The 26,178-nt window shown below is 40.1% G+C and overlaps 2 protein-coding genes and 2 pseudogenes across 2 annotated transcripts; all 4 read left to right on the top strand.

Annotated features, from left to right (window-relative positions):
* The first annotated feature begins 1,537 nt into the window (after nt 1–1,537).
* LOC103958101 lies at nt 1,538–9,695 on the top strand (annotated as a pseudogene).
* On the top strand, nt 8,857–9,497 carry LOC125472570 (isocitrate dehydrogenase [NADP]-like). Its single transcript, XM_048574213.1, has 3 exons — nt 8,857–9,026; nt 9,145–9,267; nt 9,356–9,497. Exons 1-3 carry the CDS (start codon nt 8,857–8,859, stop codon nt 9,495–9,497), a joined length of 435 nt encoding a protein of 144 aa, XP_048430170.1.
* An 8,575-nt stretch (nt 9,696–18,270) lies between the features above and the next one.
* On the top strand, nt 18,271–19,231 carry LOC125472571 (serine/threonine-protein kinase AGC1-7-like). The gene has a single exon (XM_048574214.1). The coding sequence runs from the start codon at nt 18,271–18,273 to the stop codon at nt 19,168–19,170; it is 900 nt and encodes a 299-aa protein (XP_048430171.1). The 3' UTR covers nt 19,171–19,231.
* A 2,179-nt stretch (nt 19,232–21,410) lies between these two features.
* On the top strand, nt 21,411–25,583 carry LOC125472376 (annotated as a pseudogene).
* The last annotated feature ends 595 nt before the right edge of the window (nt 25,584–26,178 follow it).

The following is a 26,178-nucleotide window of genomic DNA, read 5'->3' on the forward strand; positions in this document are numbered from 1 at the left end:
TAACTAGCTATTAATCTAGTGACAGAAAAAATCCTCTCTCTCTAAAACCTTTCTTTCCCTCTACCTTCAGGAAAAAAGAAACCCTCTTAGCAGCCGTTCCTTGCTCCGGCTTGGGGTTGGCAGCAACTCGACTCCCACCTTTTTCTAGCCTCTTCCTTCTCCACCCTTTGCAGCTTCCCTCTTTCCCCATTTTTCCCCATCGATCATTCGCACCTTTTTCTAGCCCTTCTTCCTTCTTTCCCATCCATCTCTACTCTTTGCATCTTCCCTCTTCCCCCTTATTTCCTTCATCCTTCCCCCATCCTTTCGCTCAAAACGTTTTTTTCATTTCAGCATTTTTTCTCTTTTGATCTTTGTTTTGGCTTCCTTTGAGCTTTGTTCTTTGAACTTTGTCTCAATTCCCATGAGCTGGTCTCAGATATGGACCCCGATGGCCCTCTCCTGCTCCAATGCTATAGTACATCGTGCATCCTCAACCACCGGCCACTGCTACTCGGCCCGTGTGCTTCTCCTCGGGTGTTGAGTGGCTGTTAAAATGCTTTTAGCACTATTTGGTTAGAGAGGAGCAATTCCCTCGTCTGAGAACTGCCATTCCCGCACTATTCCTCCCCACTAAAAAGAGACCGCGGATCGTAATACACCACTGGCATGTATGCTGCAACAAGGTAGTTGGTTCTTGTTTGAATGAATGGCTGCCTTGTGATAGCTGGCTATAGCCGTGGAAGGTGGGGGTACTGAGGCATGCAAGGACACAATCCGCACGGGTGGCTCACTCACCCCCATTTTCCGTCGATCCAATTGTTCCATTGGTTTGTCATCTTGGTGGTGGTGGTGGCCTTGCGATGGAGGGACATCTAGTGGATGCTGGTTTCCATTTTAGTCTTAGGGTTTTTTTTTTTTGATGTTTAGCTAGCCACTTTGGGCCTATCTACTGTATTTTCTTATTTGTTGTTGGATTTGTATTTAGGTAATAAGCTGCTTTTTCCTTGTAGTTGTCTTTTTAATTAATGGAAGTAATTTAGTTTGATCCAAAAAAACCTAGCTATATTTTTACTTCGCTTCTTTGTGTTAAAAGACGTCTCAACTTTGAGCTCCCACATTGCGTTAGCAAGAGATTGGAAAACAGGATTGAGTATAGTAAGTTTGATGAAATATGTAAAATTAGTTGGACAAAAAATAAAATATTTCAAAAGAAACACACGTGTAAATAAAAAGTTCTTTTATTAAAAATAGATAAATAGAATAATGAAAATGTCAGAGTTGCTTCTTGTTAATGGGAAGAGATCCGTTCCGTATCTTTCCCGGCCATCAAGTGTACTCATCCGGATCCTTAAAATTTGATTCAATGGTTACAAATAGGAAACTTCAAAGTTATAACAATTTTAACTGTTTGATCAAATTTCAAGAATCCAAATAACTGAATTTGGTGGTTTTGGTGGGAGAGATCCAGAAAGGATCTCTTTTGTCATCACGCACTCTCATTTCTCAGTTCCCTTCCCATTTCAGCCTCTGACCTTTCAATTTCATTGAGTAAACAACAAATATACACTTTTCTTCACTGATTCTATTTTCTCTCGCCGAAGCTTTCGAAGCAAAAAGCACAAAACTTTGACCTGTTTTGGTGTCAGGGGAGAAATGGAGGCGTTCGACAAGATAAAGGTGACCAACCCAATTGTCGAAATGGACGGTACGATTTCCCTCCACTCCCATCTGATTCTCTGATTTCTATTTTCCGCCATTGTTTTATTTCTAACTCTTGTTTAAGCTGCTCAAAAATGGCATGTTTCTCTGTTTTTGGATGATCCCATTGATCAGAGCATGCCCTTCATCCATGTTTTAAGGACACCCCAACTATCATGCTCCATAAAAGTAGATGATCTTAGATTACAGGATTTTGGTCAATTTGTAGGCTTTCTTGCCTTACCCACCAGTCCGCTAATATGATGTTTCTGAGCTCATAGATTTAAATGATTAAACTTCTTTTTTGTTCATTTGAGCCGAGTTGCGTGCAAATTATCTTATTAGAAGGTAAGGACATAGGTGCAATGCAACATCTGAATTGATACTGATTTATTCAACTTTTTGTTATCCATGTTTAAGCTATGATGCATTATTTTCCGTGATGCAGGAGATGAAATGACTCGGGTGTTCTGGACATGGATAAAAGACAAGGTAATTTTGTTATCATGTGTTCCCTGTGATTTCATAGGATTTTGGTCAACTTGTTTCCGTGTTCCACAGCTTATTTTTCCCTTCCTGGAGTTGGACATCAAGTACTTTGACATTGGGATTCTTAATCGTGATGCCACCAATGATAGAGTCACAATTGAAAGTGCCGAAGCTACTCTTAAGTATGCCTTCTCATTCTCCCTACGTAGTTGCTTTGCTATACTCAAGTACCCTTCAGGCACATTACTGTTTTTATCTTCATTTTAGTTATTGCTGCTTTCTCTTTTCTTTTTTACTGGCACGAGTTTGGCATGTTTAAATGCGCTTGACATGAGTTTGTCATGTACTTTGAACGGAATACAAGTCAAATTGTTCACGCTAGGCACAATTTATTATCTATTGAAACAATTATCATCTTTATTAAAACTAATTTTTTCCATAAAAATAACTTTATCTCCTGTTGATGCTCCTATTTTTTCGTTGTATAACTCCGCTTCTTCTTTTTTTCTTTTTATCTTGGTACAATGTAGCAATAAGGTGTGCAACTATAACTCCAGGTATTATATAGATTCTTAAATGGAGAGACAATATGCATTTCTCCTTAATAAATGTACTACTTGGCCCTTTTTCACGGACACAATTTGGCTAACGTACTATTGTGATGATCTGAATCATTTATTTGGATATTTATAGATGAAACTCGTGTGAAGGAGTTCGACTTGAAACAGATGTGGAGGAGTCCAAACAGGACCATACGGAACATTTTAAATGGTCAACTGAATACTCCCGTAATATTTAGTTTTTACCATTTTATTTTCCGTGTAAGTAGCCAATGCATTTCGGTTTTCTGCAGGTACTGTTTTTAGAGAACCTATTATCTGCAAAAATGTTCCCCGTCTTGTTCCAGGTTTGCTATAAGCTTGTCATCTAAATATGCCTTTGTATCAATGGCAAAAGAACTATAAGTTGGTGTTCATTGATGTGAAATGAGTTTTTCATTTCTTAGTTAAAAAATAGATTACAATTGTGTTACTTATATACATCCTTTCCCACTCACACATAACTATATTCTTCTAACTAACTTGCCACCTGTCATAATACTCTCAACTAATTATTACAGCCATGCACAGCACAACCTATTTCTAGGGTTTATTACAAACTGAATCTGTGATACTACATTCCTTAACATCCCCCCTCAAACTAAAGCGAGGAGTCCTGAGAGACAGTTTGGATCGTAAAGCTAGAAACCTGTCCTTGGAGAGAGATTTGGTGCAGATGTCAGCGAGCTGATCGTGAGTGCGAACAAAAAGGACTGTAATAGCTCGCGATAACACCTTTTCGCGAATGTAATGATAGTCGAGTTCAACGTGTTTCGTACGGGCATGGAACAAGGGATTCTTAGCAAGAGAAATGGCTGATTGATTGTCACACCAAAGCTGCGGAGTGGAAGGGAGAACAAAGCCGATATCAGTAAGGAGTTGACAAATCCATGTAATCTCAGCAGCAGTATTAGCGAGAGAGCGATATTCGGCCTCAGTGGAGGAACGAGCAACAGTTGGTTGCTTCTTAGCACTCCAACTAATGATGGATGATCCCAAGAATATACAGTAGCCACCCGTTGATCGACGATCAATCGTACAACCAGCCCAGTCCGCATCAGAGAAAGCTGTCATACAAGGGACAGAAGGTGATTTGGAGAACCCAAGACCAAGATCAATGGTACCCTTCAGATAACGCAGAATCCATTTGACAGCTTGAAGATGAGACTGGCGAGGACTGTGCATGAACTGGCAGACAAGGTTGACGGCAAATGAGAGGTCAGGACGAGTCCAAGTGAGATATTGGAGAGCACCTACGATGGATCGATATTCTGCAGGATTGTCCAGAAGTGGAGAGGAATGATCGAGCTTCGCAGTGCTGAGAGGAGTGACACAGGGTTTGGAGCCGTCCATGTTAGCTTTCTTGAGAAGATCAAGAATATATTTCGTTTGCGTAATGAAGATGCCTTTAGAAGATCGATGAACCTCAATGCCCAGAAAGTAGTGAAGGGCACCAAGATCTTTGATGGGAAATAGAGAACTGAGCTGAGAGATAACATGTTGACATGCTGAAGTGGATGGCCCAGTAACTATAATGTCATCAACGTAGACTAACACAAAGACCATTGGATCCTTTTTGACAAATAATGAGTGGTCAGATTGTGAGCCAACAAAACCAAGAGTGCGTAAAGCAGCATGGAGCTTCTCGTACCAGGCGCGAGGAGCCTGTTTCAGGCCGTATAAAGACTTGTGCAGATGACACACATGATGGGGTTGAGTAATGTCCTCAAAACCGGGAGGCTGTTGCATATACACAGATTCGGATAAAGTGCCATGGAGGAATGCATTGCTAACATCAAGTTGATTGAGAGGCCAATTGAACTGAGCAGCAAGAGTGGTCTCAGTATAGTCCAGGCCTTCCTGTTGATGAAAACCTTTAGCGACGAGCCGAGCTTTATACCTATCTATGGTACCATCAGGTTTTCGTTTAATTCGGAACACCCACTTACACCCCACAATGTTTTGGTGGCCGGTTTTGGGAATGAGAGACCAAGTGCCAGTTTGTTGTAAAGCAGTAAACTCTTCCTTCATGGCTTGAATCCAATGAGGATATTTGGAAGCTTGAAGATAGGTAGTAGGGACAAAGTCAAGAGAGAGATGCGAAGGGAGAGGGTGTTTGGTGGCAGAAAATGCTTTTGGTCTGTGAATGCCGGATTTGGAACGTGTCTGCATGGGATGATTATTAGTAGGTACTAAGCAGGATTGATGCGAAGAGGAGGACGATGGAGAAGGGACAGGAGATGGTGGAAATGGGTTAGAAGAAGAGGAAGTTGGTCGTGATGGTGGAGGGGAAGGACGGATGATGGGTTTAGTGAAGGTAAGGTTAGTAGGTATGGTGCTGGAAGATGAGACCGGTGTTGATAGAGGAGAACATGGAGAAGCAGCAATGTTGTGAAAAGGGAAGCTATCCTCATCAAAGAGAACACTTCTGGAGATATACAACCTGTTTGTGGTAGGATCAAGACATTTGTAACCGCGATGATTGAGACTGTAGCCAAGGAAGACACACTGCTTGCTTTTGGGATCCATCTTAGAGGAAGAATAAGGTTGCAACCATGGAAAGCAACTGCACCCAAAAACCTTGAGTGTAGTATAAGTTGGTGATCTTCGAAACAGACGTTCCCATGGAGAAGAGCGAGAGGCAGATGGCAGCCTGTTTATGAGATACACAGCAGTGGAAAAGGCATGATCCCAATAACCATGAGGGACCTTGGAAACCGTTAATAATGTCCGAGCAGTTTCAACGATATGTCTGTGCTTGCGCTCAGCACAACCATTTTGTTGGGGAGTGTGAGGACAACTGAGTTGATGATGAATACCATGTGTAACGAGAAAATTGGAGAATGCAGTGCTAAGATACTCCCCACCAGAGTCTGATCTGAGAGCAACAATTTTAGTATGCAGCAAGTTCTCAACAAGAGTTTTAAACTTGACAAAGGTAGAAAACACATCGGATTTGCATTGCAAAGGAAAGAGCCAACAGTATTTAGTAAAATCATCAACAAAGATGACATAGTATCTGCATTGAGTAAAAGAAGTAGCAGGCGCAGGCCCCCAAACATCTGTATGAAGAAGCTCTAATGGCTTACTGGTGTGACACGGTACAGAGGTAAATGGCAATCTAGAATTCTTGCTTAAAGCACAACCATTACAAAAGGAAGTAGTGGAACCACTAGAGACAGAAATACAAGATTTGGCAGCCAACTTATTGAGTGTCTTGATTGAAGGATGGCCAAGCCTATGGTGCCATAGATTCCGAGAAGCATGAGTTGATGCAGCAAAAACATTGTGAGAGTTGAGTGCTGAACTGGAAGGTTGGGATTGCAATGAATAAAAGCCATCGTTGACAGGACCTTTAAAGAGCGTCTTCCCCGAAGAAATATCCTTCACAGTGAAGTGAAAAGGATAAAGATGCATAGAACACCAATTTTCAACAAGAAACTGATTCGCAGAAAGGAGATGTTGTTTCAAATCAGGTACATGCAACACATTTCGAAGCTGAAAATGATGAGTAGGAGTACGTAATGTAGAGGAACCAGAGTGGAGAATAGGCAAACCTTTGCCGTCTCCAATGTAGACCTGCTCAGGACCGGAGTAGGGCTCAGGATTCTGGAGATTGGTGTAGGAATTTGTCATATGAGTACTGGCGCCAGAATCAATAAGCCAGGTAGGTTGAGAAGACTGTGCATGTGCAGCCATAGCAGAGGGAGAGGAAGCACTGGAGTAGTGTGGATTCATGCGCTGAGGGCAGTCAAGAGCATCATGCTCAAATTGTCGACAGATTTGACATGGATACTTTCGGCCAGATGAGGGAAAAGGAGTTCGACCACCACGAGTGTAACGCTGAGAGTTGTTGCGAGAATAGTTTGGACGAAAATTATTAGATCTGAAATTACCTCGACCTTGACCAGATTTGGATGATGAGAAGTTTCGACCTTGAGAGAAGTTGCGATCACTGCCACGACCTTGAGCAACAAAAGCTTGAGAAGATGGAGTAGGAAGAATACCGGCAGTGGAAGTATAGGCCTGAATGGGCACAGGTGGAGTAGATTTCTTCCGATTTGCTAACTGTATCTCCTTACTTAGGAGAAGGCCGTGCAATTCATCAATTGTAGTGGAGCCAAGCCGAAACTGTATCGCATCAACGAAAGAGTCATAATCTGGTGATAATCCATGGAGTGTAACAGAAATGAGCTCAGAATCTGCAACTGGAGCTCCAGCACTAGCAAGTGCATCTGCGATCGCTTCAATTTGTTGAAGGTACTGAGCAGCAGTGGAATCACCTTTCGAAATGCAACGAAGACGAGAGCGAAGCTCATGAATGTGCGATTGGGATGCTGCAGCGAGTCTAGATTCCAACTTGGCCCAAAGTTCTCTGGAGGTCGTAACACCAACAGTGTAGGGAATGAGCGATTCAGAAAGTGTGGAATTTATCCAGATGAGGATGTTCTGATCGTTTTCAAACCAAGAAACATATGCCGGATTGAGAACCGAATTTCCAGCAGCATCGGAGATGATCTGTGATGGAGGAGGCACTGATCCATCAAGAATTCCGGTGAGGTTGTAGCGACGGAAGATCGGAGCAAAAAGCGCACTCCAAGTGAGATAATTGGTGGTGGTCAGCTTGATCGGCACCATAGATCGGCACCATGATGTGAAATGAGTTTTTCATTTCTTAGTTAAAAAATAGATTACAATTGTGTTACTTATATACATCCTTTCCCACTCACACATAACTATATTCTTCTAACTAACTTGCCACCTGTCATAATACTCTCAACTAATTATTACAGCCATGCACAGCACAACCTATTTCTAGGGTTTATTACAAACTGAATCTGTGATACTACATTCCTTAACATTCATTTCAGGTTGGACAATGCCAATATGTATCGGTTGACATGCTTTTGGTGATCAGTACCGAGCAACCGATGCAATCATAGAAGGACCTGGAAAACTTAAATTGGTTTTTGGTAATTCAGTAGGGAGCTTCAAGATTTCTGAGTTTGACTTTTGAATGTTTAAAGTACTTGTATAGAAGTTAATCTGGTGTGCTTTTCTTACACACACACACACACACCATATAGGTACATTATTATCTTATCAATTGCTTTGCAGTACCTGATGGGCCCAATGAGAAGACAGAGTGGGAGGTTTACAGATTTACTGGCGCTGGAGGCATAGCTTTGTCCATGTATAACACGGACGAGGTTCAAATTTTCCGTTCAAGCAAAAATAAAAATTTCTGGTAAACTAATTACATCTGTAAATGATTTGCTGACAGCTATTTTTTATTATCCTTAAATTGTGAGAGCAGTCTATCCGTGCTTTTGCTGAGGCTTCCATGAACACTGCATACCAGAAAAAGTGGCCACTTTATCTTAGCACTAAAAATACTATTCTGAAGAAATATGATGGAAGGTATGATGTTATCATGTTGCCTTGCATCTTTCACCGTGCAATCTTTTCTGTTCATAATTACCCATGTTTCATTATGAGTCGGTATGAGTTTATGATGTAACGTTTCACTACAGGATTTTTTATTGCCATTTTCTTACTCTTGAATTTAATGAAGATTCAAGGACATCTTCCAGGAAGTTTATGAAGCTCATTGGAGATCAAGATATGAGGCTGCAGGGATTTGGTGAGATACTTTGTCAACCAAGCTGATTAGTTTGACTAGCTCCGGTGATTTTCAACTAATTAATACTCTGATTTGGAGGTATGAGCATCATCTTATTGACGACATGGTTGCTTATGCTCTCAAAAGCGGAGGAGGTTATGTTTGGGCATGCAAAAATTATGATGGGGATGTGCAAAGTGACTTCTTAGCCCAAGGTCTGTATTTACTTTTGTTAAAGCCTGTGAGTTAGTCTTCAGCTTTCTCCTTTTTAATGTCTGGTGCTGCGTTTGTTGGAAGAAAATGCTATTTCCTTGATGGTCCTAGCAAATGTGTTTGCTAATGTTTCGTTACTTTTCAATAAATTTCGATACAGGTTTTGGATCTCCGGGGCTGATGACATCTATGCTGCTAATCAATTCTGTCTAATATTTCACTATGCTTGTTGGGGTACAGTTATGAGTTCGGATGTATGAAACTTGGATTTGGTTCCAGGTGTGCCCAGATGGAAAGACCATCGAAGCTGAAGCAGCCCATGGTACAGTAACCCGCCATTACCGGGTCCACCAGAGAGGAGGCGAAACAAGCACAAACAGCATAGCTTCGATCTTTGCATGGTCACGAGGTCTTGCACACAGGTATTAGCTCAGTATGTAGTCTGGTGATTGAAAGTCAGTATTTGGATTTTGTGTCTACGTTTAGAAATTGTTTGAAACATCAGATAAGAGTTTGAGTAAACCTGTGTTCTCGTATCAGGGCAAAGTTAGATGGCAATGCCAGACTCTTAGATTTTACAGAGAAACTTGAAGCATCTTGCGTAGGAACTGTCGAATCTGGGAAGATGACCAAGGATATTGCACTCCTCATCCATGGCCCTAAGTAAGTGTTGTCGAGAGTCGTATTTTGTCGGCAACTTTCAGATGCGTTTTCTGTTTCTGTATGATAAAAAGTTTCATGCTTCGTGTAGGGTAACTTGGTCTCAGTATCTGAATGCCGAAGAATTCATTGACGCCGTGGCTGATGAGTTGAGAGCTAGATTGTCTAGCAGAGACAAAGTTGTAATCTCCGTTTGGTTACAAGTACACGTTACCATGCCCGGAAATAATTAGTCTCAGTGTACTACCTTACAAACACTTGAGCAAATAAGTTTGTCTCCGATGGGCGATGGGGGACTTGTTTGTCGGAACAAACTTTATCGTTGTTTTGGGAAATTGAGAGGTTTGCAGTTGCAATGATCGTGTAACAGTTGATTGAAGAAGATTCAACAAGCAAAAAAAAGGTGATTGTAGGATGAGGAGTCCGGCAAAGCAGCACGCCGAGGTTAGGAAGTTTTCATCTGCGCTACCCCATCGGGGGGGTCTCAGTCGGATTCAAACTGTGTTTGAATTGTGTGTTTGTTTGTTTGCTACCCCGCTCGTAAGGGTGGGGTGCCCCTACTAACCCGAGGGGCTTAGGGCGTGCTTAAAGTGACTTCACAAGAGTGGTGAACAGATTTCAAACATCATGGCCTCGCTTGACCAAGATTCCATCACCCATCAATCGTTTTAATGCCCTGCTTAGTTACAAACCTGCGCTACCAGGTTCGGCGATACTGAAGTTTAATGCAATTCCTTATAAACAGCTGTGGCAACCAGAGTTTACCCGATGTGGGACTCAAAAGTCATATTTCTTTAAAAGTTTAAATTCCTTAGATATTGTTTCCGTGCGATAAAAGTTTCATGTTTGATCTAGGATCACTAGGTCTCATTGTCATCTTCTGTTCTTTATTTGAGACCAAAACAAGAAGCTGTTTGCACTTGCTGCCCAAGTCGATGGGTTGGGGCACGCTTCATGGGACCTCACACACCAAATAGTGGTTTTTTTTAGGAATGATGTTAAAATTAAGATTAAAACATTTAAAGTCAGATTAAAAAACTTATTAGGTGCCTTGATTACAAGCAGAAATATTCCTAAACAATTGAGTTACAAGCCTCTTATATTTAATTAAACCTTGAAAGTACATCAATCATCAACAACCATTTTGATTAATGGTACCAATCCTCCGATTTTCTTAGGAGGAGATTCTGAGTTTGAATCTCATCTAGATTTGATTCACATAATATAAGAAAAGATAAAATGAAACATACATCAATTTTGTTGGGACGAGCTGATGGTTTGAATTTCATAGGAAGTGATTTGTGACTCAAATTTAAGAGAATTTCCGTTGCACCTGAAGTTCAAGGTGTGATTTCACCATCTCCTTACTCTCGCTTGTATATAAAAAAATAAAAACAATAAAAAAGAGTTGATGAATTAAAAACACATATGTATATACAAACGTTAACTTTACTCTACTGTGACTAATGTTAAAAAAGACACTAATCAGGTGGCGGATAGGGGAGTTTGGCCGAACAGCAAGCTAGGTAAGATATTTTTCATCTGTGGAACATGGTCCATGGGCCCAACCAATCGATTCATAGTTGTGCTTGTTTGCTATCTACTCATAATGAATGAAGTGTCACTAACCTGAGTAGCTTAGAACATGCTTAATATGAGCTCAATGTTGTGTAATGCATAATGTCTAAAACCATATGCTTACACTTCATCCCTTCAAGAAATTCTACGAAACCTCGTCAAGATAGATACCGAAGTTCTTATATTCTGTAAACTGATCCACCGCTTCAGAAGGCATGCCCATCTTACACACACTGAAGAATTAAACTAACAATCACACAATTTGTTTTTATACCCTTCGACTCCATGTCATGATTGAAGAAGATTCAACAAGCAAAAAAAGGTGATTGTAGGATGAGGAGTCCGGCAAAGCAGCACACCGAGGTTAGGTAGCTTTCATCTGCGCTACCCCATCGGGGGGTCTCAGTCGATTCAAACTGTGTTTGCATTATGTTTTTGTTTGTTTGCTACCCCGTTCGTAAGGGTGGGATGCCCCTACTAACCTGAGGGGTTTAGGGTGTGCTTAAAGTGACTTCACAAGAGTGGTGAACAGATTTCAAACACCATAAACTTCACTTGACCAAGATTCCATCACCCATCAATTACTTTAATGCCCTACTTAGTTATAAACCTATGTTACTAGGCTCGGCAATACTCAAGTTTAATGCAATTCCTTATAAAACAGTTGTGGCAACCAAGGTTTACCCGATGTGGGACTCAAAAGTCGTATTTCTTTATAAGTTTAAATTGCTTGGATTTTGTTTCCGTGCGAAAAAGGTTTCATGTTTCATCTAGGATCACTAGGTCTCATTGTCTCAGCATCTTCCGTTCTTTAGTTGAGACCAAACAAGAAACGGTTTGCATTTGCTACCCACTTTATCATGGGTGGGGTGCCCAAGTCGATGGGTTAGGGCATGCTTCATGGGACCTCACACACTAAATATTGATTTTTTATAGGAATGATCTTAAAATTAAGATTAAAGAATTTAACGTCAGATTAAAAAACATATTAGGTGCCTTGATTACAAGCAGAAATATTCTTAAACAATTGAGTTACAAACCTCTCATATTTAATAAACCTTCAAAGTACATCAATCACCAACGACCATTTTGATTAATGGTACCAATCCTCCAATATTTTTAGGAGGAGTTTCTAAGTTTGAATCTCATCTAGATTTGATTCACATGATAAAAGAAAAGATAAAAAGAAATATACATCAATTTTGTTGGGATGAGCTGATTGTTTGAATTTCATAGGAAGTGATTTGTGACTCAAGCATTGTTAAGAGAATTTCCAATTTCCTTTGCACCCAAAGTTCAAGGTTTGATTTCACCATCTTTTACTCTCGCTTGTATATAAAAAAAAAAAAAAAAAAAAAAAAAAAAAGTTGATGAATTAAAAACACATGTATATACATACGGTTATCTTTACTCTACTATGACTAAGGTTAAAAAGGACACTAATCGGGTAGCAGACAAGGGAGTTTGGCCACACAGCAAGCTAGGTAAGGTATTTGTCATCTGTGGAGCATGGGCCATAGGCCTAACCAATCGATTCATAGTTGTGCTTGTTTGCTATCTACTCATAATGAATGAAGTGCCACTAACCTAATTAGCTTAGGAAGTGCTTAATGTGATCTCATACACTAACCGATGGTGAGCAGGTTTCAAACATCATATACCCACTTTGTCAAGGCTCCACCACACGTCAATCACTTTAATATCCTACTTACTTACAAACCAATAATAGATATTTGAGACTTAATCCGACGTGGGTCTCCAACATTTTTTTCGTTACAATGATGTTTCCGGGGGTAAAATACCCTTCACTTTAAAAGTTGCATCATTAACCGCTCTTGTTTATTATTTGGCACTAACCTTGCATCGGGGAACACAATTAACAAGATTTATATTTCTTAGGTAATTTTTCTTTATCGGTTTCGAATATGCTTAAACATCAAACATACAACCATTTTCGCATAAGAAAAACACATACATCACAAAAAAAAAAAAAAAAAATACATACATCAATCGCCAATGAGTCAATGACCCACTTGGATTAGTAGTACAGTTTTCGATATTGTCCGAGGAGGTCATGAATTTAAATCTCATGAACAGTCCGACTGATAAATTAACTATTGAAGTATCTATTATTATTGGTGGTAGGGTTGTCTAGTTGTCATTGTACTCATTGTCATCTTACTTTCTTACTTTCGGCTAGGTTCCCTCATCATGTAAAGCTAGGTATTAGTTTAAGTTAGAGATAGTGCTTCAATTATGCTTGTTGAGCTGCCATCTCAATGCTTGCTGAGCTGCCATCTCAGTCCGCACCATTCCTCTACTTTCTGTCTAGTATTCCACTTCTATTTATGGTTGATCTTGTAAACCATTTCATACATGAAATATACATAAGATTTTCCACATGGTATCAGAGCAGTGATTCCGCTTGGACCTGCTTCTGTGTTCTTCCGAAAATCCCACCAAATCCAAACCAGTTGAGTCATTATGGCCATACCAGCAGAAAAAACTTCAAAAAACGAAACCATGGATACCAATCCAATTCAACGTTTGAGCTCAGTGCTTCTAAACGAATTCAACTACCTGCCCTGGTCACGAGCCATTTCTCTCGCTCTTGGAGGACGTGGAAAGCTCCCATTCATTCAAAGGGATGACATCATCCCCGAAACAACTGCACCGGATTATGCAGCATGGGTATCCCAAGATCAACTTATCATGTCTTGGCTGTTAAACTCTATGGAACCAAAGATGGCTGAGATTTTCAGCTACTCAGTATCATCTCACCAACTTTGGAACTCCGTACGAGACATGTATGGAGATCTAAACAATGCTGCGAGAGTCTTTCAGCTGAAGAAAGATCTTACGGAATTACAACAGGGAAATCTCTCTTTTGTTCAACATCTTGGCAACTTGAAGGCAAAATGGAATGAATTGGATCTCTACAGACCTCACACCACGGACACAATCATTCTTTTAAAGCGTGCTGAAGAAGACAAAGTGTTCCAGTTGCTTGCCAGCATTGGACCAGATTATGAAGATCTTAGAAGCCATCTCTTAATGACACCTGAACTTCCCACTTTACAGATGGTCTGCAACGTTATTCAACGTGAAGAAGTAAGAAAGAAGGTCATGAACGCAGACATGGTCGTTGGAGAATCAACTTTTAGGCCATCAGAAGCAAGAGCCTTCACCTTCTCCAGACCATACAAGGGAAAACGACCAGACTTAAAATGTTCTCACTGTGTGAAGATCGGTCGTACAGGTATTGGACACATAAAAGAGAAGTGCTGGATTCTTTATCCAGAACTTAAACCTAAGTTCAATGACGATGGAAGAGCACCAAGAAACCAAATGAAGCCTGCCTACACCCCTAGAGGAAATCTTGTTTGCGAGAATGTCTCCAATAATGTGATAAACTCTTCCTCTAGTCCCATTGCTCTCATAAATGAATTCGCTAACTTCTTGCAACAGAAACAAGGAGCAACAAATCATGAAACTCCTTCAGCCATGCTCGGCAAGTTTGCTGGCTTCCTCGAACAATCAAACTCAGTGTCACAAAATGACATGCCAGGTATTATTGCAACTATCTCCACTGCTTTGGATCTTAGTAGTAGTTGTGATTTTTGGATAGTTGACTCAGGAGCTACAGATCACATGACTAACGATGCATCTTTACTAAATGATTTTCAAAACTTCTCCACCCCTTCTTTTGTCTCCGTAGCTAATGGCACCAAAGTTCGTATAGTAGGCAGAGGGAAACTCAAAATCTTCTCGAGTCAAAAAGAGTCCCTTGTCATGCATGTCCCGTCTTTTCCTTTCAAACTATTGTCAGTAGGAAAAATAACACATTTGCTAAATTGTCTTGCAATATTTTCAACTCACTCTGTGATTTTCCAGGACCAAGTTTCGAAGGAAACGATTGGTAAAGGGTTCTTCCTCAATGGACTGTACTATGTCAAATTCTCTTCAAGTTTCCCAAAAAGTTTCTACGTAAACTCAAGCACTGTAAACAAGGAGCAGCTGTGGCACATGAGATTAGCTCACCCTTCTTCACATGTTATGTCTTTTCTTTTTCCTAGTTTCTGTAAAATGATTCCAGATTGTGAAGTTTGTCAAAAATCTAAGTTCACCAGGTTACCCTTTCCTCACTCTCTCTCTAGAGCTACCAAAGCCTTTGAAATAATCCATTCTGACATTTGGGGACCTGCCACCTTAGAGTCCTTTGATGGTTACAGATTTTACATATCGTTCATTGATGATTTCTCTAGAACTACTTTTGTGTATTTACTTAAATTCAAGCATGAAGCTTTCCAGTGTTTCAAAAGTTTTCATAAATTAATTCAAAATCATTTTAACTCTAAAATTGGCATCTTAAGGTCTGATAATGGGTCTGAGTACACTTCCAAAATCATGACAACTTACTTAAGTGAGCATGGAATTTTGCAACAAACAAGTTGTGTAGGAACGCCACAACAAAATGGCATTTCAGAAAGAAAGAACCGAGATTTGCTTGAAAAAACACGATCACTAATGTTACAAGCAAAAGTTCCAAAGAAGTTCTGGTCTCAAGCTGTACAAACCGCTGCATACATCATCAATCGCCTTCCTAGCAGAATATTGAAGTTCAAATCTCCCTACCAAATTCTCAAGGGGAGAGAAATTGACATAAGTCATCTCCGTGTGTTTGGATGTGTATGCTATGTGCACATTCAAACTATTCACCGAGATAAACTTGATCCAAGGGCTATCAAATGTGCATTCATAGGTTACTCAACGTCCCAAAAGGGATACAAATGCTACGATCCTAAGACCAGAAAGGTATGTGTATCCAGGGATGTGCGTTTTGATGAAACTCACTCTTTTTTTCAAATGCATGATGATGAATCTCAGGGGGAGTCCTCATATGAAGTGTTTCCTACTCCTCTCTTCCTTGATGATACAAGGCTGTCAACACCACAAAATGAAGCTGTTGAAGTAGAGCCAGCTCCTGAAAATATGGAAGCAGATAATGAAGAAGTCATTCTCGAAAGGAGAGAGCCTCAACTTGAACAACCTCCTCCTCCACGAAGGAATCCTTCTCGAAACAGACAACCTCCAGCCAGGCTTGATGATTTTGAAATCTACACGCCTAGACATCCTATTGGACAAATGGTTTTTCATAGCAAGAGCTCTTCATCTCATGCTGCCTTTGTGACCAGGTTGTCCCAAAATTCTGAGCCTCGATCCTTCGAAGAGGCACACCAATCTCCTGTATGGAGGCAAGCCATGCTTGAAGAACTGAAGGCACTTGATGAAAATCAAACTTGGAGCATTGTTTCTCTGCCAAAAGGTCAACATGTGGTTGGGGCAAGATGGATTTATAAGACCAAATTTCACTCAGATGGAAACATAGAGCGGCACAAGGCAAGGTTAGTTGCAAGGGGCTTCACACAAACCTTCGGAGTAGATTACAAAGAAACCTTTGCCCCTGTGGCAAAGATGAACACAGTTCGAGTGCTTCTTTCGGTGGCTATCAATTCAAACTGGTCTCTACATCAAATGGATGTAAAAAATGCCTTCCTACATGGAGAGTTAGAAGAAGAGGTATACATGCGACTACCACCTGGTCATGAACGAGAGAAGGAACAAGGAATAGCCTGCAAGCTTCACAAGGCTATTTATGGTCTCAAGCAATCTCCAAGGGCTTGGTACTCAAAACTTAGTTCTGTCCTTATGTCATCCGGCTTTAAACGAAGCAATGCAGATTCTTCAATGTTCACTAGGATTGGTACGCATGGAAGATTGGTGGTACTTGTTTATGTTGATGATCTTATTGTCACGGGAGATAATCCAGAAGAAATAACTGCCCTCAAAGCCACACTACATTCAACATTCAAAATCAAAGATCTTGGCAGACTTCGATACTTTCTTGGAATCGAAATGGATCAATCTCCAACTGGTTTGTTTCTAAATCAACAAAAGTACGTTCTAGATCTTTTAGAAGAAGCAAATATGTTGCATTGCAAGCCTGCCAAAACACCACTACCAACAAATTTCAAGGATGAAACCTCAGGCATCCAGCTTGAAAATGTATCGGAGTATCAAAGGTTGGTAGGAAAACTTATCTATTTGACTATAACCCGACCTGACATTGCTTATGCTGTTAGCTTTGTCAGCCAGTTCATGCATTCTCCCTCATCTCATCATTTGCAACTAGTTAAAAGGATCCTTCGATACTTGAAAAGCTCAATATCTACTGGGATTTTCATGCAAAACAACGGACACTTCACCATTGAAGGATACACAGACTCTGATTGGGCAGGCAATGTTCTTGATCGCAAATCCACAACTGGTTACTGCACTCTTGTTGGTGGTAATCTCGTTACGTGGAAAAGCAAAAAGCAATCTGTTGTAGCTCGGTCAAGCGCAGAAGCTGAGTACCGTGCAATGGCATCGACTGCATGCGAACTAATTTGGCTAAAGAGGTTGCTACGTGATCTTGAAATCATCTCCTCCAAACCAATTCTTCTTCACTGTGACAATCAGGCAGCAATGCATATTGCTGCCAACCCCGTCTTCCATGAACGCACAAAGCACATCGAGGTTGACTGTCATTTCGTTCGCAACCAAGTTCAGTCCAAGCTATTACAAACTGTATTTGTTCGCTCCAGTGATCAACTTGCCGATGTGTTCACCAAGCTTCTGCCTTCTGCACAACTTGATCGTCTTCTCTTCAAGCTTGGATCCAGAAGAACTCTCGATCCAGCTTGAGGGGGAGTATTGAAGTATCTATTATTATTGGTGGTAGGGTTGTCTAGTTGTCATTGTACTCATTGTCATCTTACTTTCTTACTTTCGGCTAGGTTCCCTCATCATGTAAAGCTAGGTATTAGTTTAAGTTAGAGATAGTGCTTCAATTATGCTTGCTGAGCTGCCATCTCAATGCTTGCTGAGCTGCCATCTCAGTCCGCACCATTCCTCTACTTTCTGTCTAGTATTCCACTTCTATTTATGGTTGATCTTGTAAACCATTTCATACATGAAATATACATAAGATTTTCCACATTAACACATGTATACATACACGACAATCTTTACTATAGTACTAAACCACAAAATTTGAATGTGAAGGCAGCTTGGCATTGCCATCATCTTCTTTCAGGTTTCCATAGTCACAGTAGCAACTTTCTCCAGTGTTTTGGCTCTTCATCCATCCTGCGATTTGCTCTCTATAGCTTATGCAGATTTTTTCCGACTATTCTTTCTTTATGTCTTACAAAAATATACAGACCAGAAACAGCGAGTTAGGTACTGCAATGAACAGAAAGCAAAAGGAAAATCCCTATAAGGATCAAATAAAATATTTACGATTCATTTATATTGAGTATACGCTGGTAGTACAGTACGGAAATAATTTAAACCCCATAAAGAGGTTTACTGAACTTTGTTAAAATGGGTCTGGTGGTAAGAACACCTACTGCCGCACTCATGGCTAGTGTTCAACTCTCACGTTTCCATTCTAAATATTTTACGATAAAAAAGAGGAAACCAGCAAATGTTCTAGTAAGAGACGAGGGTCATATCATGCTCTCAGACTTCGATCTCTCACTCCGTTGTTCTGTCAATCCTACACTAGTCAAGTCTTCATCTGCCCATGTAAGCAATGGTGGTGCTGCCGGTGGTGGTGGTGGTGGCGGGGGCATTTTAGACGATGACCTTGCTGTGCATGGTTGTATGCAGCCTTCCAATTTCTTTCCACGCATTTTACCTACCAAGAAAAACCGGAAATCCAAATCAGATTTTGGCCTTTCGACTAATGGATCCCTCCCTGAACTGATGGCAGAGCGTACAAATGTGCGTTCCATGTCATTTGTTGGAACACACGAATATCTAGCCCCAGAGATTATTCGCGGAGAGGGCCATGGAAGTGCAGTGGACTGGTGGACATTTGGTATCTTCTTATACGAGCTCTTACATGGGACAACCCCCTTCAAAGGTCAAGGAAGTCGTCCCACGCTCTTCAACGTTGTAGGCCAGCCTCTGAAATTCCCAGAAACACCACAAGTAAGCGTTGTGGTGCGTAATCTCATACGAGGACTCTTGGTGAATGAACCACATAAACGAATTGCGTACAAAAGGGGTGCCACAGAAATAAAGCAACACCCATTTTTCGAGGGAGTGAAATGGGCTCTGGTGAGATGTGCCACGCCTCCCCATGTTCCTGAACCGGTAAACTTTTCACAATATGCCAGCAAGGAGGCGAACTCTGCAGACAAAAAGATGACAGATGTGGGAAGTGATAAGAAGAACGGTAGTAATGATTCATCTTATGTAGATTTTGAGTACTTCTAGCACTCCTTTAGGATGATATTTTACATTCTCGGGAGGAAAACTACATTGTACAAAGAGCAAAACGTTGTAACCCAATGATATATATACTTATCATTACATGTTGAGGGTTTCACAGAGAAAACATTTGTTAGCAGAATACTATTGATTTCTTTCTAGGCAAGGGGAAATAACAACACATATATAGGGATGGAAATTGCATCTAAAGTTTTGTGTGTCATTCTTTCGCGTGTATATGCGTCGATTTCTGTTTAAGGATTTGTCGATGTGTACTACATTGTATATGATTTGTATCTGGTCTGGTGTAACATACTGTCAAACTGTTCAAAGTAGGACTAATACTTGTTCCGTTGCTTCGGAATTTCGTGCTGATTATGGAACTCCTCAGGCTGAATTGAAAAGTAGATTGTGTTAATGATATAACTCCTGGATATTGTATGCTGTCATAGAAACATGTTTAGAATTTGTATGGGGAGATAGCAGTACTGTCTTGTATAATATTCTCTACCCTTGACTTGTTTAGGCATCTCCTTGCACTTGGTAAAGATGCCTACTTGAGCAGGCCTTTGGGACTGCAAAGTGGGTTTATTCTGAAACCCAAAGTGAATATTCGAAATATAAAATACTAAAAACAAAAAAATAAAAATACGCGAGACTCTAATACCATGAAATTAAAGTTCCACTTTAAAGTTAATTGACAATAAGAGGGTATTACAACTCCACATAAGTCGTTGCATAACTTATACACTTTCCAACATGAGACAACTATTCACATTGATGAGGTATGATGAAAAATTCTAACGACAACCAAGAGGCCACCCCGGCACAACGAGAAATACTAAGGAGACCCACCATGCATGACTAGGGACTTTCTTGATTGCTCTAGATTACATGGTACTCCAGATGTTTTAATTGTTAAATCTTTATTTAAAAGTATAAAAATCAAGATCAAATAGTTGAAACACCTGGAGTATGGTACTCTAGAGCACCCTAGACGCTTTGTCCATGACTATACATAACACAACTCAGGGCACAAAAAGGTATACTAACTAGCTATTAATCTAGTGACAGAAAAAACCTCTCTCTCTAAAACCTTTATTTCCCTCTGCCTTCAGGAAAAAAGAAACCCTCCTAGCCGCCACTCCTTACTCTGACTTGGGGTTGGCGGCAACCCGACTCCCACCTCTTTCTAGCCTTTCTTCCCTCTTCCTCTTCCTTCTCCACCCCCTGTAGCTTCCCTCTTTCCCCATCTTTTCCCTGTAGCTTCCCTCTTTCCCCATCTTTTCTTTCCATCCATCTCTACTCTTTGCATCTTCCCTTTTCCCCCTTCTTTCCTTCATCCTTCCCCCATCCTTCCACTCAAAAAGTTTTTTTAATTTCAGCACTTTTTTCCGTTGATCCAGTTGTTTCGTTGGTTCGTCCTCTTGATGGTGGTGGTGGCCTTGCAATGGAGGGAAATCTAGTGGCTGCTGGTTTCCATTTCAGTCTGAGGGTTTTTTTGTTGTTGTTTAGCTGGCCACTTTGGGCCTACGCCTATTTACTGTATTTTCTTATTTGTCGCTGGGCTTGTATTTAGGTAATGGGTTGCCTTCTTGTACTAGTCTTTCTAATTAATGGAAGTAATTTAGTTTGACCAAAAACAAAAAAATCTAGCTATATTAATACTTCTCTTTGTGTTAAAAGACGTCTCAACTTTGAACTCTCACGATGCGTTAGCAAGAGATTGGAAAACAGGATTGAGTATAGTAGGTTTGATGAAATATGTAAAATTAGTTGGACAGAAAATAAAATATTTCAAAAGAAACACCCGTGTAAATAAAAAGTTCTTTTATTAAAAAATAGATAAATAGAATAGTAAAAATGTTAGTGTTGCTCCTCGTTAATAGGAAGAGATCCTCTCCGCATCTTTCTCACCAAAACCATCAAGTCCATTTATCCGGATCCTTAAATTTTGATCTAATGGTACAAACAGGGCTCTTTAAAAGTTATAATAATTTTAGTTGTTTGATCAAATTTCAAAGATCTAAATGAGTGGACTAGATGGTTTTGTGGGAGAGATCCGGAGAGGATCTCTTCCTTTAGTTAATCCAAATGAACGACAGTGAGTGAGCAATTCTTGACACGCTCTTCTGATACCTCACTACTTTCAATCTGAACGAGAAATACAACGTTTTTGTCATCACGCACTCTCATTTCTAAGTTCCCATTTCAGCCTCCGACCTTTCAATTTCATTAAGTAAACAACAAATATTCACTTTTCTTCGCTGATTCTGTTTTCTCTCGCCAAAGCCGAAAGCTTTCGAAGCAAAAGGCACGAAACTTTGACCTGTTTTGGTGTCAGGGGAGAAATGGAGGCGTTCGATAAGATAAAGGTGACCAACCCAATTGTCGAAATGGACGGTACGATTTCTCTCCACTTCCATCTGATTCTCTGATTTCTATTTTCCGCCATTGTTTTGTTGCGAACTCTTGTTTAAGCTGCTCAAAAATGGCATGTTTCTCTGCTTTTTTGAATGCTTGAATTAATCTGGAAAATATGGATGGATAGACATTATACAAATGATCAAAGTGGTGTTTTTGGATGATCCCATTGATCAGAGCATGCCCTTCAATCCATGTTTTAAGGACACCCCAACTATCATGCTCCATAAAAGTAGATGATCTTAGAATTACAGGATTTTGGTCAATTTGTGGGCTTTCTTGCCTTACCCACCAGTCCACTACTATGATGTTTCTGAGCTCATAGATTTAAATGATTAAACTTCTTTTTTGTTCGTTTGAGCCGAATTGCGTGCAAATTATCTTATTAGAGGGTAAGGACATAGATGCAATGCAACATCTGAATTGAGATGTATATATCTTTGCCGGAGGCTTGGAGCTGTACTGATTCTGATTTATTCAACTTTTTGTTATCTATGTTTAAGCTATGATGCATTATTTTCCGTGATGCAGGAGATGAAATGACTCGGGTGTTCTGGACATGGATAAAAGACAAGGTAATTTTGTTATCATGTGTTCCCTGTGATTTCATAGAGTTGTTGATGAATCTGCAACTTGTTTTCGTGTTCCACAGCTTATTTTTCCCTTCCTGGAGTTGGATATCAAGTACTTCGACCTTGGGATTCTTAATCGCGATGCCACCAATGATAGAGTCACAATTGAAAGTACCGAAGCTACTCTTAAGTGTGCCCTATCATTCTCCCTTCACAGTGGCTTTGCTATACTCAACTACGCTTCATGAACATTACTGTTTTTCTTCACTTCATTTTAGTTGTTGCTGCTTTCTTTTTCCTTTTCTACTGGCACGAGTTTGGCATGTTTAAATGGGCTCGACATGAGTTTGTCATGTACTTTTGAACGGAATGACAAGTCAAATTGTTCGTGCTAGGCACAATTTGTCATATTCTATTGAAACAATTATCATCTTTATTGAAACTAATTTTTTCATGAAAATTACTTTATCACCTGTTGATGCTCCTTTATTTTTGTTGTATAAATTTGCTTCCTGTTTTTGCTTGTTATCGTAGGTACAATGTAGCAATAAAGTGCGCAACTATAACTCCAGGTATTATATAGATTCTTAAATTTAGAGACAATGTGCATTTCTCCTTAATAAATGGACTACTTGGCCCTTTTTCATGGACATGATTTGGCCAACGTACTATTGTGATGATCTGGATCATTTATTTGGATATTTATAGATGAAACTCGTGTGAAGGAGTTCAACTTGAAACAGATGTGGAGGAGTCCAAATGGGACCATACGGAACATTTTAAACGGTCAATTGAATATTCCCTCAATATTTAGTATTCACCATTGTATATTCTTTGTTTGACCGATTGTAAGTAGCCAATGCATTTTGGTGTTCTGTCGGTATTGTTTTTAGAGAACCTATTCTGCAGAAATGTTCCCCGTCTTGTTCCAGGTTTGCTACAAGTTTGTCATCTAAATTTGCCTTTGTATCATTGTCAAAAGAACTATAAGTTAGTGAACATTTCAGGTTGGACAATGCCAATATGTATTGGGAGACATGCTTTTGGTGATCAGTACCGAGCAACTGATGCAATCATAGAAGAACCTAGAAAACTTAAATTGGTTTTTGGTAATTCAGTAGAGAGCTTCAAGATTTCTGAGTTTGACTTCTGACTGTTTAAAGTGCTTGTATAGAAGTTAATCTGGTGAGCTTTTCTTACACACACACACACACCATATAGGTACGTTATTATCTTAACAATTGCTTTGCAGTACCTGATGGGCCTATGAGCAGACAGAGTGGGAGGTTTACAAATTTACTGGTGCTGGAGGCATAGCATTGTCCATGTAGAAGATGGAAGAGGTTCAAATTTTCCGTTTAAGCAGAAATAAAATGTTCTGGTAAACTGGTTACCTCTGTAAATGATTTAACAACTATTTTTATTCTGCTTAAATTGTGAGAGCAGTCTATCTGTGCTTTTGCTGAGGCTTCCATGAACACTGCATACTAGAAAAAGTGGCCACTTTATCTTAGCGCTAAAAATACTATTCTGAAGAAATATGATGTTATCCTGTTGTCTTTCATCTTTCACCGTGCAGTCTTTTCTTTTCATAATTACCCATGGTACATTATGAGTCGGTGTGACTATGATGTAACGTTTCACTACAGGATTTTTATTGCCATTTTCTTACTCTTGAATTTAATGAAGGTTCAAGGACATCTTCCAGGAAGCTTATGAAGCTCATTGGAGATCAAGATATGAAGCTGCAGGGATTTGGTGAGATAACTTGTCATCCAAGCTGATTAGTTTCTGTAGGTTCGGTGATGTTCAACTAATTAGTACTCTGATTTGAAGGTATGAGCATCGTCTTATTGACGACATGGTTGCTTATGCTCTCAAAAGTGAAGGAGGTTATGTTTGGGCATGCAAAAATTATGATGGGGATGTGCAAAGTGCCTTCTTAGCCCAAGGTCTGTATTTACTTTTGTTAGTCTGTGAGTTAGTATTCAACTATTTCTCTTTTTAACGTGTGGTGCTGCGTTTGTTGGAAGCAAATGCTATTTCCTTGACTGTCCTAGCGAATGTGTTTGCTAATGTTTGGTTACCTTTCAATAAACTTTGATACAGGTTTTGGATCTCTGGGGCTGATGACATTTATACTGGTAATCAATTTGGTCTAATATTGCGCTATGCTTGTTGGGGTACAGTTATGAGTTTGGATGTATGAAAACTTGGATTTGGTTCCAGGTGTGCCGAGATGTAAAGACCATCGAAGCTGAAGCAGCCCATGGTACAGTAACTCGCCATTACCGGGTCCACCAGAAAGGAGGCGAAACAAGCACAAACAGCATAGCTTCAATCTTTGCATGGTCACGAGGTCTTGCACACAGGTACTAGCTCAGTATGTAGTCTGGTGATTGAAAGTCAGTATTTGGATTTTGTGTCTACGTTTAGAAATTGTTTGAAACATCAGATAAGAGTTTGAGTAAACCTGCGTTATCATATCGGGGCAAAGTTAGATGGCAATGCCAGACTCTTAGATTTTACAGAGAAACTTGAAGCATCTTGCGTATGAACTGTCGAATCTGGGAAGATGACCAAGGATATTGCACTCCTCATCCATGGGCCTAAGTGAGTGTTGTCAAGAGTCGTCTTTTGTTGGCAGCTTTCAGATGCGTTTTCTGTTTCTGTATGACAAAAAGTTTCATGCTTCGTGTAGGGTAACTAGGTCTCAGCATCTGAATACCGAAGAATTCATTGACGCCGTGGCTGATGAGTTGAGAGTTAGATTGTCTAGCAGAGACAAAGTTGTAATCTCCGTTTGGTTACAAGTACACGTTACCAGGCCTGGAAAGTTGTAGTCTCAGTGTACGACCTTGCAAACACTTGAGCAAATAAGTTTGTCTCCGATGGGCGATGGTGGACTTGTTTGTCGTAACAAACTTTATCGTTGTTTTGGGAAATTGTGAGGTTTGCAGTTGCAATGATCGTGTAACAGTTGATTGAAGAAGATTCAACAAGCAAAAAAAGGTGATTGTAGGATGAGGAATCCGGCAAAGCAGCACGCCGAGGTTAGGAAGTTTTCATCTGCGCTACCCCATCGGGGGGGTCTCAGTCGGATTCAAACTGTGTTTGCATTGTGTGTTTGTTTGTTTGCTACCCCACTCGTAAGGGTGGGGTGCCCCTACTAACCCGAGGGGCTTAGGGCATGCTTAAAGTGACTTCACAAGAGTGGTGAACAGATTTCAAACATCATGGCCTCGCTTGACCAAGATTCCATCACCCATCAATCGTTTTAATGCCCTGCTTAGTTACAAACCTGTGCTACCAGGCTCGGCGATACTGAAGTTTAATGCAATTCCTTATAAATAGTTGTGGTAATCAGGGTTTACCCGATGTGGGACTCAAAAGTCGTATTTCTTTAAAAGTTTAAATTGCTTGAATTTTGTTTCCGTGCGATTAAGGTTTCATGTTTCATCTCGGATCACGAGGTCTCATTGTCTAAGTATCTTCCGTTCTTTACTTGAGACCAAAACAAGAAACGGTTTGCATTTGCTACCCACTTTATCATGGGTGGGGTGCCCAAGTCGATGGGTTAGGGCGTGCTTCATGGGACCTCACACACTAAATAGTGATTTTTTATAGGAATGATCTAAAAATTAAGATTAAAAAAATTTAACGTCAGATTAAAAAACTTATTAGGTGTCTCGATTACAAGTAGAAATATTCATAAATAATTGAGTAACAAGCCTCTTATATTTAATAAACCTTGAAAGTACATCAATCACCAACGACCATTTTGATTAATGGTACCAATCCTCCAATTTTGTTAAGAGGAGGTTCTGAGTTTGAATCTTATCTAGACTTGATTCACATAATAAAAGAAAAGATAAAAAGAAACATACATCAATTTTTGTTGGGACGAGTTGATGGTTTGAATTTCATAGGAAGTGATTTGTGACTCAAGCATTGTTAAGAGAATTTCCGTTGCACCCGAAGTTGAAGGTTTGATTTCACCATCTATTACTCTCGGTTG

The sequence above is a fragment of a genome, unplaced genomic scaffold (genome assembly GCF_019419815.1).
Source record: "Pyrus x bretschneideri cultivar Hongxiangsu unplaced genomic scaffold, Pyrus_bretschneideri_v1 Contig7, whole genome shotgun sequence".
Lineage (NCBI taxonomy): Eukaryota > Viridiplantae > Streptophyta > Magnoliopsida > Rosales > Rosaceae > Pyrus > Pyrus x bretschneideri.